Source organism: Pseudonaja textilis, chromosome 9 (genome assembly GCF_049901715.1).
Source record: "Pseudonaja textilis isolate UNSWEBS1 chromosome 9, rPseTex1.2, whole genome shotgun sequence".
NCBI lineage: Eukaryota > Metazoa > Chordata > Lepidosauria > Squamata > Elapidae > Pseudonaja > Pseudonaja textilis.
Window position 1 is genome coordinate 15,393,965 of NC_141998.1, and position 14,216 is coordinate 15,408,180.

A 14,216-nucleotide genomic window follows, 5' to 3' on the forward strand; every position below is an offset into this window, starting at 1 on the left:
TTACCAAGAAGAAAACAACACTCCTACCAATACTAACAGGAGAAGTCATTGTATATAAACAGAGAGCAAACCCCACTCCCTTCTAGCACTGAAGATATTACCCGCTTGAGTAATGAAATGTCTGCAAGGAAACCACAAGCTCACAGAGTCCAAGGACTCCGCAGTTCAATATAGAGGAAGAACCTTAAAGATGAATGGAGAACTAGCAGCTGCCACTTACCTCCCCCGAGGAAGTTCTCCTTCCTCTTTTCGCCACCGGGATGTTGGCACTGGATCTCCTTGCACCTCACAGTGGAAATTCACAGTGTCTTCGGCCAGGACCACCTGGTTGATGGGCCTCTTGATGAAAGTGGGCCGTTCTGTCAGGATCATAAAGTGTTTCAAAAGCAAAGAACAAGGACAGGATACAGAGACACATATTATTTTGGATCTGGTGTTGAGATCTCAGTTTGGCCTTCTCTGTCATAATGAAAGGAGATGCGATTGAGACTAGGGGAAAGAAAGAGAGATAACTAAAGTATGTTTTCAGTCCTGGGGAAAAGAATTTGAGTAGGAGAGAGTGAATGACTAATGGGCCTGGGGCTACTTTAATTTCCTAATCCTCATGCAAGCAATCCATAGGGGTATGTGAATCACCCAAGACTGGTTTTCAAATCGGTAATGCAATGGGATGAGTTGAGTCGATTCAATTCAAACCATCCCTTCAAGGCACTGAATCAAATTGATTTCAGTCATTAATTCAATTTGAGGGGAAGAAAAGATGGACTTGGACTTGCACAAATGTGCATCCAAATGATCTCAAAGAACCCGATTCAACTGATCAACCGGATTTGCCGATTTGATCAAGAAGGTGATTTGAGTGAATCTCTGCATAATCCCAGTAATCTTGTAAATCTGACTCCACTCTTGTGGCCCAATAGATAAAAAAAAGGAGGGAATCCAGGAAAAAAAGAAATTTGAAAAAAGATTGAAAAAATGGCTCAACCCAATTTTAGTGATAGCCCCATCAATTAATCTTACACATGTAAAAAGAATTATCCTCCTTCATTTCCCTCATTTCAATTCCTTCAACTTCTAAACTTCTTTTTAAATATAATTTTCCATGGTCTCGTCTAGTTGAACCCAAGGAAATTCACTTTCTTCCACTTCTCCATTAGAGTCCAGAACCCTGCTTCTACGTACCAAATACCACCAGTTCTGCAGGTTCGCTATCCCGTTCGCCTACCATATTGGTGGCCACACAGATGTACATTCCAGCATCACTCTTTCTGGTGTTGGACATCATCAGCTTCCCACCTCGGATCTAAGAAGAAGGTCAAGAAAAGGCTCTAAGGTCTCCAGCCACAGACTGTTTCTAGGCCTATATGTTGATGGAAAATAGCACTCTGGCCTTGCTTCCATGTTATGAGTGACCTAGTCAATCCTTCTACTAGTGATCAGACTCATCTTTTAATGCCAATAGTCACATAATCTTGGGCAATTTATTTATATATTCTGGGTGACCTACAGAGATGAAAACAAAACCCACAACACCAAACACTCAAGGTTAAAACAGTTAATTCCCCTCAAAAGAAAACATTACTGATTCAAATGCTAGGGATACAGCCAGGTCTTTGAAGTGCTTCAAAAGCCCAACAGTATTGGGGTCACCAGGATTTCCTGAGGGATACTTTTCTAGAGGGCAAGCACTGCCACCAAGAAGCCACAACTCTGGTATCCAATAAGATGGCACTGCTTGGTGGAAAGGACCAGAGCATGCTAACTGGGAAAGAGGTAGTTGTTTTGTGGGCTCCCAGTTGCCACAAAGCAGACTGGAAAGTAGTGACTTCCTTTCCATGTTTATTATTTTTCTACCTAAAGGGCAGAAGAACTTGGCACAACTAGGATGGCACAACTTGGATTAATACATCCAGAGACAAGTTGAGGCTTCATCTTCCCCATACCTGTCCCTTTATTCCTCATTTACCCTTCCCTGTGAGGAAAAGAGGATGAAAGATAATACAGCAAGAGCCTAGAAAAACATTGTCTTCATGGGACCCGTTTCTTCATCCCATATGAAGGGGGAAAAAACTATTAATCCTCCAGTGAGCAGTTTACATACCACTGTGGTGGGAATTTAATTGATTAGGAAGAATGATAGCTCAGGTATGGTGTCCTGGACCAGAAGATGAACATGTCAACTTGGCCTATTGACTAGAAGCCGTTTATCCTTGCCTAGAAGTTCCAGCCCAAGGCATTTTCTAAGTTATTCAATCCTGACATGCAATGTGTGCACAAAAAGTAGAGATGCTCAATCTCACCGTGATGCGCTCCTCCTTATCACTGATGCGGATGCTGTTCTTCTTCCAGGATATGGTGGGCTCTGGGTGACCTCTTGGTGGGATGCACTCCATCACTGCTGGCTCACCAGCTGCTACTACTACATCACTGGGGGCCTGCCGGAAGTCATCTCTTAAGACTGTAAGAAAAAGGAAGGCTGTGAATGCCCTTCAGAAGTATCTATGGAGATTCCCAGTCATCCAGGTCATGATTGTCTCAAAGGCGCTTTTTCAAAAGGCAGCTGGACTTTTCTTTGTTTGTTTTTTCTCTTGGAGACGTTTCACTTCTCATCCAAGAGGCATTCCCCACCATTCAATCAGAACTTAAGGTGCTTCTTGGATAAGAAGCAAAACGTCTTCAAGAGAAAAAAACATGGAAAGTCTAGTTGCCTTTTGAAAAAGCACCTTTGGATCCCTTCAGAAGGGTTAAGACTAAGAGAGCCAAGGAAACACATGAAGATAATCCTCCTTTGCGTCCTTCAAAAAGTTCTTTTTTTTCAAATAACACAGAATGAAGCATCCTTTAAAAAGTACTGCATGGTGGTGGTGGGGATCTATAGGCATCTCCAATAATCCCCAAAGCCAGAAAATTATAAATTTTGAGAAAGCAAGATGTGGATCTCCTTGAAAGACCTATTTTCCAAACCTCCTCACCAAAACAGGCCTTCCTGTCTTATTGCCAAGAGCTGCTGACCCCAATGCTTTGCATCGCTATGGTGTTTCATACCACCCTCCACCTCATTTCCTCACTGCCTTCCGGACTCAGCTTTAAGGGCATCAGGAACTAACAACTCCCACGCCGGAAACAACACTCGACTTAACAGCTGCTCCCTCTGCTATCTGCTGTATGCCCCAATAGGGCCAGCTTTGCCATATGGCCTAAAGGGATGCAAAAAGAGTTTGCAAGCAAAATACATCTCACCTTTGCCAAGTGCAATATGGCAATTTTCCTAAGCAAGTGTAATCTCTTTGGACATTTTTTTCCAAAGCAAAAACGGTTTGCAAAAAACCTGAATAGAGCCCGACAATTGCCTTCCCCAGGGCAAACATGCCTGAGGCAAGGAGCTGTACTTGGGAGCTTTTTGGCATATAAAGCATCAAAGCAGCAGTAGAGTTCCAAACTTTAATTGCTGCCCAGTAGGTACACGGGAAAGAGAGAAGGAAATATCTGCATTGGTTATAACTCAATGAACTCAAGGCACACATTTCATTATGGAAAGAAAAGTAAGGAGGGATATGGGATTAAATGGTCCTCATGGACTACAATGATCATTTAGAGGTGGGAGTAATGTAATCTATTGGATTCCTTGCATGGGTTGCCCCCCTGTGACTATGGAGGAGAGATGGGGAGGTTAACTACCAGATTATAAGGACATGAGCAAATGGTTAGGCATGGAGACCTGAACTCATTGTAAGCTTCACATGCAATGAACAAGGATGTGCATTCAATTTCACAGCTACCACGATTGTTGGATAAGCAGGGACAAAAATAGACAGAGAAATGAGTAAAGTCTGGGAAACAGGTCCCTTGTCAGTCAACAGGAGGGCTGATTTACCACCAGCTTACCAAGTACTTAGGAGCCCAGGGCGCAGCAGCACAAGGAAACAACAACTAATGACTTAATAGCTGGACATCAACACCCTAATTAACAACTAAAAGCTACACACAATCAGGCACCATATAAATACCATGTGTAGAACAGCCCAGTGCTGGAGAGAGAATATTCCTGATGATGGGCTCTCACATGAACCAAAAAGCTTGGAAGAATAAACCTGTGGTCCCAGTGACCGACTCAAATTAGATCCTGCAATCCAATGGTCTATTTGAGAATGTGCTTAGGCTCCAAACATGATCCTTTCAACCCTGCCATCTAATGATGTCAAACAATTCAAGAGGAGAAAGCAATTATTTCCTGATTGCCAAACTCTTTGGAAGCAGAGATAAGGACATCTACACCCCTTCTCAATCTCTAGTCTAGTTTCATCAGACTGATTTCATCAGGAGCCCATCTTAATCTCTTTTAGTCTGTTTCAATCTTATCAGTGGCCATTCTCCTTCTTATTTAAGGAGCGTGCATCTTACCCTAGCAACATTTCACACTTGAAGTTGCAAATACCACCGCTTTGGAACACACTATGTTTGGCAGTCCACAAAGGAAGGGGTTGAAAAATCACATATTACAAAAGGGATAATAGTACCAGTGGGCTCAATCAGAATGTATATTTCAAGAATGGGACAGTGAATACATAGATGAAATATAGTCCCCATGCAGATTAATTTTATTATTAATGCAATGTTTATAAAATAGTGGTGTCTAAATTAAGGGCAAGAATACTAGATTGATGGTTCTTAGACCAAAGGAATGGGAGTCCCAAAGGTGCTTTTTCAAGAGACAACTGGACTTTCTGGTTTTTCTTTGAAGATGTTTTGCTTCTCATGCAAGAAGCTTCTTCAGCTAAAAGGAATGGGAGATGCTGTGTTATTTTCTCCCAAATATTAAAAAACAATCTCCATTCTTATTTTTTTTCCTTAGCTGGTGTGTGCGTGTGCGTGTGCGTATAGATGGGAGGGATCTGCAAAGCAAGAGAAGTTTCCTCACTGTTTTGCAGAAAGGGTTCATTTGAAGGTTTCTCATGCATGCATGTGTGTGTGCACAGTCATGCATGCGTGAGCACATACACAATTGTTGGTTGGATAAAAAGCATATATGGTTGCAAGAGTCTTAGCTCCCTAGCAGTGGTGAGAGATGAAAAAATGTGTGTGTTGGGGGTGGGTGGGTTCCTTTTGAGATGGTCACCAAGCTTCTTCATAAATTGAGGATGTGGGGCCAGCATCTTTGCTCTAAATCAGAGGTGGCATTCAGCAGGTTCTGACCAGTTCTGGAGAACCGGTAGTGGAAATTTTGAGTAGTTCTGAGAAACAGGAAATCCCACCTCTGACTGGAGATTTTACAGAATCCTTCCCCTGCCATGCCCACCAAGCCACGCCCACAGAACAGGTAGTAAAAAAAAAATTGAATCCCACCACTGCTCTAAATCTGTTCCCAAAACAGAATCTCAAAACTGTATTGTGAATGGGTTGATTTGGAAGGCAATGAAATAAATATGGAAGACATTAAAAAGGGACGCACCATCATCAAGATTTAGAAGGATCAACATCTCATGACAACCTGCGGATGAAACAAAGGCAGGCTTTTCACAGATGAAGTCTGGGCTTTTTTCCTCAGTCTCTTTCTGCTTCATCTGAATTATTAAGCACCCCACAAATTCACTGCCCCTTAGGCTGCCTCATGTATTTACCACTGCACAACTAATTATTCCTTCTCTGAGTTGTTTCTTAATCAGCCACTGCTTGCCAAAATAATTCAGCATTTTATAACCATTACAGGGAAATGTCAAGGCTTTATTGCACAACTGCCTGTCAGAGGCTATTTATGGCGTTGCAGAGATTTCCTGGACTTGTAAAACACACCAGAGTAGCTGCAGCCAGCAAAAGAGCAATGGCAAAAACAACATTTCATTTCGCCTGACTTTATGATTCTGGAGGCTTGGCCTTGTGCTTTCGACACGCACATGACTATTCATCCATGTACTGATCCCAAGCCACCGGGGAAATGATCCCCTGAAAATAGGAACCGAGAGGAGGCCAAGCCACTTGGCTGGAATTAGCAAGTGTCTAAAGCAATCTTTTTCAACCTCAGCAACTTTATGCTGTGTGGACTCCCAGAATTTCCCAGCCAGCTTGCTCAAGTTGAGAAAAAGAATGGACTCAATAACAACAGAGGTGAGTCCACCATTGGAAGATATGAAGAATCAGATAGGGGACAGGATCCTCTTTGGGAAACTCTTGCCATATGGTTGCTAAGATTTGACACCAAACTTGATGTTACACAATCAAACAAATTGCCTAAGGAGTCAATAACCAATTAGAAAACTGAAATGTGAAAGATTCCATTGTACCAGGCAGTTGAAGCATATTCTCGCCTTAACTATCAGATGCAAAGAAGAGGACTGCTTATTTTTAAAGACCCTCCCGAGCTTTGTTATTATTTACCCCTCTCTGAAACTGTTATTGGGTGCTACTTACAACTCCTTTTTCCCATACTGTCATTTGACCTGAGATATTATTACATTGCAACATTTCCTTGGCTAAATAATGTGGTAGGAACACCAAGCTGATAAGCTGAGCATTGCAGAGCTGGGCTAACACAAAAGGCAGGGATGCAGCTAATAATATTTTTCCCTGGGTCACAAAAAAAAAAGATGAGGCAAGAAAGGTTTCAGGAAAAGGCAGAAGAAATTTTCCTCTTGGAGTTTGGGAAGTTTGTCTGTAATCCCAACAAACAAAACCTCAATTGATCTGAAGACAACTTCGAATATTTGGGTTTGTAGATCACCCAAGGAATGGTAGGCTGAAGATTTAGAATCAATGAAAGAAAGCATATTTTAAGCCTTTCTCTGCAACAAGGTGTGCGGTGGGATTCATACTTTAGACAAAGAGAGCTAAATAAATTCATTGAGGATTTATTGTTGTTCAGTCATTAAGTCTTGTCCAACTCTTCACAATCCCATGGATCAGCCCCCCAATCCCATTTTAGATTAGATTAGAGTCAACTTTATTGTCATTGCCACAGGCAACAAAATACAGTTAGCATCTAACCAGAAGTGCAAAACAGCAATAAAGTAGATAGATAGATAGATAGATAGATAGATAGATAGATAGATAGATAGATAGATAGATAGATAGATAGATAGATAGATAGATAGATAGATAGATAGATAGATAGATAGAGATACAATAAAACTGTAACTATATATGGATATACAGAATATCTATGAATATGCAGAATATATATCTATGAAAGAAAGAACGAAAGAATGAAAGAAAGATATATATAACCATATATAACCATACAAAGTGTTTATGAACATATTAAATATAAGTATAATGCTTAAAAGTTTATACAAGCTATGTTATATATTATCAGGGAAAGTATCAGTATGTGTATGGGGATAGACGAGTTGAGGAGTTCAATAAGAAAACCGCTGTATGGTAGAAGGTGATTCTTAGCCTGCTGGTCTTAGAAGGTGATTCTTAGCCTGCTGGTCACCTGAACCTCTTCCCTGATGGAAGAAGGGTAAACAATTTATGGGCTGGATGGGAGAAGTCCTTAACGATGCTGTAGGCTTTTCGCAGACATTTCCTCTGAATGTCCACAATGGCAGGAAGTGGGATCCCTATAATGTGTTGGGCAGTTTTCACTATCCCCTGTAATGCTTTCCTTTCTTTAATGGTACAATTTCCATACCAGACTGAAATACAGCTGGTTAGGATGTTCTCAACTGCACAATGGTAGAATTTGATCAGAATAGTCGGGGAAAGGTGGTTCTTCCTCAGTAATCTCAGAAAGAAGAGGTGCTGGTGAGCTTTCTTGATCAGGCTGGTGGTGTTGATCTGCCAAGACAGATCCTCAGAGAGGTGGATCCCCAGGAACTTGAAGCTGGTGACACGTTCTACCATTCTCCCATTGATGTATATAGGAGAATGTGTGTAAGCATTTTTCTTCTTGAAATCCACAATTGAGCTCTTTGGTCTTGTTAGTGTTGAGTAATAAGTTATTGTCAGCACACCATGTAACTAGGCTCTGCACCTCCTCCCTTTACTCTGAGTCATCGTTATCGTTGATGAGTCCAATCACCGTGGTGTTGTCTGCAAACTTGATAATGATGTTAGAGCCATGCACAGGCCTGCAGTCATAGGTGAAAAGAGAGAACAGGAAGGGACTCAGCACACAGCCTTGAGGAACGCCAGTACTTAGTGTGATGGTGGATGAAGTAGAGTTATTCAACTTGACCTGTTGTGGTCTGTTTGTCAAGAAGTCCAGTATCCAATTGCAGAGAGTAGTATTGATGCCAAGGTCACCAAGTTTGGTGATCAACCTGGAGGGAACGACTGTATTGAATGCTGAACTGAAGTCAACAAACAGCATTTTTGCATAGGTGTTCTTATTGTCCAGGTGTGTTAGAGTGCTATGTAATGCTATGGAAACAGCATCCTCAGTGCTCCTGATCTTGCTGTAGGCAAACTGATAGGGGTCCAGTGTGATTGGGAGACAAGTTTTGAGCCGTGCCAGGACTAACCGCTCAAAGCACTTCATGATTGTAGATGTAAGTGCTATAGGGCGGTAGTCATTCAAACACTCTGGCTTGGAGTGTTTAGGCACCGGCATAATGGAAGTGGTCTTGAAACAAGTTGGTACAGCTGCTTGGGAAAGATACAGATTAAAGATGTCAGTCAAAACCACAGACAGTCTGGTCTTGGTGGCTGTTTCCTGGTTGTATCGTTCAAAACAAGCATAAAAAACTTTCAGCTCATTGAGAAATGAGACATTAACGGATGAGGGAGTAAGGTGGGCAGGCTTGTAGTCGGTGATATTCTGAATACCCTGCCACATGTGCCGGGGATTGGAATTAGCAAAGTGATCCTCAACACTTAACTTGTAGCTACACATCGCTTTCTTGATGCCCTTTCTCAAATCAGCCCTGGATGCACTGTAGGCCTGTCTGTCACCAGATCTAAAGGCAGCATCTTGGGCCCTGAGCAGGAGACAGACCTCCCAATTCATCCATGGCTTCTGATTGGGGTATATGGTAATCTGTTTTTCAATTGTGACACTGTTAATCGTGACGTTAATATGATCCAAAATGGAGGAGGTATATTTATCAATGTCTGCATGAGAGTCAGAGATAGCTTGAGAGGCAAATATACTCCAGTCCGTGTGCTGAAATCGGTCCTGCAGTATATTATCTGATTCTTCCGGCCAAACTTTGATTGTAGTCACAGAGGGTTTCACATGTTGGATGAGCGGTGTGTATTTAGGGAGTAGGAACAATGGGAGGTGATCAGACTGTCCCAAGTGGGGGAGAGAGAAAACTCTGTATGCATCTTCAACGTTAGTGTAGACCAGATCCAATGTTTTATTCCCTCTTGTATGACATAAAATATTCTGATGAAATTTAGGGAGTACTGTTCTGAAGTTGGAGTGGTTAAAGTCACCCCCAACAATGAAAGCTGCCTCAGGATGCAATGCTAATTGTTTGCTAATGGCTGCATATACACTGCTCAAAAAAATAAAGGGAACAAAAAAATAAGACATCCTAGATCTGAATGAATGAAATATTCTTATTAAATGCTTTGTTCATTACATAGTTGAATGTGCTGACAACAAAATCACACAAAAATTATCAATGGGAATCAAATTTAGCAATCCATGGAGGTCTGGATTTGGAGTTACACTCAAAATTAAAGTGGAAAAAAACACTACAGGCTGATCCAACTTGGATGTAATGTCCTTAAAACAAGTCAAAATGAGGCTCAGTTGTGTGTGTGGCCTCCACGTGCCTGTATGACCTCCCTACAACGCCTGGGCACACTCCTGATGAGGTAGAGGATGGTCTCCTGAGGGATCTCCTCCCACACCTAGACTAAAGCATCCCCCAAGTCCTGGACAGTCTGTGGTGCAACGTGGCATTGGTGGATGGAGCAAGACATGATGTCCCAGATGTGCTCAATTGGATTCAGGTCAGGGGAATGGGAGGGCCAGTCCATAGCATCAATGCCTTCGTCTTGCAGGAACTGCTGACACACTCCAGCCACATGAGGTCTAGCATTGTCGTGCATTAGGAGAAACCCAGGGCCAACCGCACCAGCATATGATCTCACAAGGGGTCTGAGGATCTCATCTCGGTACCTAATGGCAGTCAGGCTACCTCTTGTGAGCACATGGAGGGCTGTGCGGCCCCCTAAAGAAATGCCACCCCACACCATTACTGACCCACTGCCAAACCGGTCATGCTGGAGGATGTTGCAGGCAGCAGAACATACTCCATGGCATCTCCAGACCCTGTCATGTCTGTCATATGTGCTCAGTGTGAACCTGCTTTCATCTGTGAACAGCACAGGGCGCCAGTGGAGAATTTGCCAATCTTGGTGTTCTCTGGCAAATGCCAAACGTCCTGCACGGTGTTGGGCTGTAAGCACAACCCCCAACTGTGGACGTCGGACCCTCATGGAGTCTGTTTCTGACCGTTTGAGTAGCCACATGCACATTTGTAGCTGGAGGTCATTTTGCAGGGCTCTGGCAGTGTTCCTCCTGTCCCTCCTTGCACAAAGGTGGAGGTAGCGGTCCTGATGCTGGGTTGTTGCCCTCCTACGGCCTCCTCCACGTCTCCTGATGTACTGGCCTGTCTCCTGGTAGTGCCTCCATGCTCTGGACACTACGCTGATAGACACAGCAAACCTTCTTGCCACAGCTCGCACTGATGTGCCATCCTGGATGAGCTGCACTACTTGAGCCACTTGTGTGGGTTGTAGACTCTGTCTCATGCTACCACTAGAGTGAAAGCACCGTCAGCATTCAAATGTGACCAAACCATCAGCCAGAAAGCATAGGAACTGAGAAGTGGTCTGTGGTCACCACCTGCAGAACCACTCCTTTATTGGGGATGTCTTGCTAACTGCCTATGCTTTCCACCTGTTGTCTATTCCATTTGCACAACAGCATGTGGAATTGATTGTCAATCGGGGTTGCTACCTCAGTGGACAGTTTGATTTCACAGAAGTGTGATTGACTTGGAGTTACATTGTGTTTTTTAAGTGTTCCCTTTATTTTTTTGAGCAGTGTAGTTCTTTCATTGCTAGCTTAGCATTAGCGTCCAGTGGAATGTATGCAGCAGTTATTAACAAAGAAGTTAACTCCTTCGATAGATAAAAAGGTCTACACTTGATCATGAGGAAGTCTCCACTGTCTCACTAGGAGAGACCTAGCAACAACTGTTAGCCAAATAAATAGATGAAACTTCCATATTCAATGGCACTGTGCCAACAAATACCGGTTTTTATACATGAAGTCCTTGGTTTTCAGGCTACAGTGATAGATTTTCTGGAAGCCTTGGATTTAGTTAGTTTGAGAAGCAAATTTTTGGCCTCTCTTTGTAACTTTTGGAATATCAATTTGCCTTCTATTCAACACCATTGTGGCTGAAAAAGATACACAAAAAGACATAGTCATGTCTGCTAACAGTAACCTGGGCTGTTTAACCTGAACGTTTGAGAAAAATCTCTTTCAGCTAAATGCCCTGTATTGACCTTCATTCCTATTCTTCAACCAGAGAGGGAGAAAGAGAGAAAAGTATTAGGATTTTGTCTACTTTTTGAAATATTTGTTTCGTCCTTCAACACTTTAGAAGGGAGGAGGAAGGGAGGAAGGAAAAGGAGGAAAAAGAGTATGCTTACTAGGCATTAATAGAGTGTCAATACGCCATTTAACTTTGCGCCGAGTAATACACCATAAATATTCATACCTAAGTGTAATATACTGAAATAATCTTGCTGGTAATGAGCAATAAAATACAGATATATTGCTTGTTAAATATTTATGCCTACAACCCAAGAGCTTTGTCAAAATGGATGCCTTTGGAGGGAGCTGGACGCAGCAACGTAGTAAAATGCTTACAATATTAGTTAAGCAACACGTCCCTTGAGATCACGGTTCCCAGATCTTGCATAGCAGCAGAAGCATCATGTGCCAGCAATCAGTTATTACTTACATTGCCATCATGACCACTAAGTGGTCTTTAGAATAGAAATGGTCCAATCATTGGTCAACTCTCTTTCCTAGCAGAAAATGGTGCTGGAAAACTGTTCAGAAGGGGAAAAGTGCAGATTCTCTGTGAAGTCAAAACTGACACGAAGAACTAGAGATGGACTTAAGAATTCAGCCAAGATGCTGAACTGATCAACTATACTACATTCAATCAGATTTACATCTTCTTTTCTCCAGGATATGGAACTCAGTGCTTTCCTAAAAATTTCAGAACTGAAGTTCACAAAGCCCTGGCCATGCTGACCAGGACTGATGTCTATTAACCTCTTGTAATATGTCAGGTGCTTGCTAATGATTTACTTTAACTGGCAAAAAAACTCCTTCAAGGTCTTTCCTGCCACTTTTGATCCTTTTAATCAGAGAGATAACTGACCGGATCAATCACGCTCTGAATGCAATACACCTGCTGTAGCGTTCCACTCCCTTTCATATGACAGACCAGAAAACTAATTTCCATTCTGGTTGACAAAACTGAGTTAGAAGGAGACGCACTGCAGTCTGTCCAATGAACTGCAGGCATTATCATGATTTTCAGAAGGAAGGGATGCTGCCAAAGGAATGATCAGATAAGATCAGTGTAGCCTGCAGGATGGGTGGGAGAGCAAGAGAATCAGAAAGGATCCTCCCAGTTTCCTGGGCTGTAAAGGAGATGCAAAGAGAATTGTGCAAAAGGTGCTTTTTCCAAAGGCAACTGGACTTTCTGTGTTTTTCCTTGAAGACGTTTCGCTTCTCATCCAAGAAGCTTCTTCAGTTCAACAAGTTGTTCCTTTGGAACAACCATGATCTGGATGCCTGAGAATCTCCACAGACAAGGAGAATTGTACTTACAATTTTCAGATTTGAAGGATTGTGTTAATTTTGCTTTACAATAAAGCAGAATTAGATAATCTGCTTATTTTTCTTGTCTGGTCTACCTGGTAAGGCTGACACCAGTTTAGACGACCTCTGTCTCCCCTCCCATATCAGAGTGAGATTAAAGAAAGAAGAGGAGGAGATGTGGCTTTCGTGAACCTTATCACAGATTGTTATGGTTAGCAGGCAGCAGGTGCAGATGGTGGAGGAGAGCAAGGACTCAATGAGGGGCCAGAACCATTAGGGAGTGGACTGCTGCCTCCAGAGATTGTGGAGGCTGGCAGCAGTGATGAGGAGGTTTCCGAGGAGCCTGTGCCAAGTGCACATGCACGCAGGATTGCTCGTAGGAGAGAGCAGTTACAGCAGTACGGGAGTAAGGCTACAAGGTAATGGCCTCTCCCTCAAGAGGATAAAAGCCAGATTTGAAGAAGTGCCCTTTGCAGAAGGCAAAGACGCTCGGAAACTTAGCCTCGTGGACATTATACTTAGTCTTTGAAAACTCTTGTAAACTATTTCTTATTGTGGGTTTTTGGCAGCCTTGAAAAACAGCTTGGCAAGGCTCTTTCTTGTCGGAGCTAATTAGTTGGAAGCAGCCTTTTATTTGTGAAGAAACAGAATTCATAGATGAAACCTTAAAAGGCGGGGGCTGCTGCCTTTGTCTTGTGTTTGCTCTCTTGGGACCAGGTTGGATCAGAACACAGACAGAGGAATTATCGTCAGAAGTAGAAGCCACGACTGTTCTAGATGTGTCCAGCCTATGGTCACAAGTTCTCCCAATCAGAATGACGATTCCAATTATTTCTCTGAGGGGCATACATTGGGCAGGAAAATTAAATAAGAAGGGTGGCATATAACACACATCTAATATAATATACAGGTAATCCTCAACTTACAGCAGTTTGTTTAGTGTCTATTCAAAGTTGCAATGGCACTGAAAAAAATGACTAATGACTGTTTTTCACACTTACGACTGTTGCAGGACCCCAGTGATCGTGTGATCAAAATTTGGATGCTTGGCAACTGACTCATATTTATGATGGTTACAGTGCCCTGGGGTCATGGGATTACCTTATGCAAACTTCTGACAAGCAAAATCAATGGGGAAGCCAGATTCACTTCACAACCGTGTCGCTAACTTAACAACTACAGTGATTCACTTAACAACTGAGGCAAGCAAGGTCATTAAAAGGGGCAAAATTCACTTAACAAATGTTTCACTTAGAGACAGAAATAGCAATAGCACATAGACTTATATACCACATTCACAGTGCTTCACAGCCCCCTCTAAGCAGTTTACAGAGTCAGCCTCTTGCCCTCAACAATCTGGGTCCTCATTTTACCAACCTTAGAAGGATGGAAGGATGGGTCAACCTTGAGCCTG

The 14,216-nt window shown here is 42.6% G+C and overlaps 1 protein-coding gene across 3 annotated transcripts in view; it reads right to left on the reverse strand.

The window, feature by feature from the left end:
- The window catches only part of ROBO3 (roundabout guidance receptor 3), a 181,043-nt gene that overhangs the window by 67,501 nt on the left and 99,326 nt on the right, over positions 1–14,216 (reverse strand). For all 3 annotated transcript variants that reach the window (XM_087939008.1, XM_026718015.2, XM_026718014.2), the window contains exons 3-5: positions 2,301–2,458; positions 1,183–1,303; positions 221–359 (exon numbers count right to left, since the gene is read on the reverse strand). In XM_087939008.1, coding sequence (XP_087795134.1) covers positions 221–359; positions 1,183–1,303; positions 2,301–2,458 — 418 coding nt within the window. The remainder of the gene's footprint in view (positions 1–220; positions 360–1,182; positions 1,304–2,300; positions 2,459–14,216) is intronic.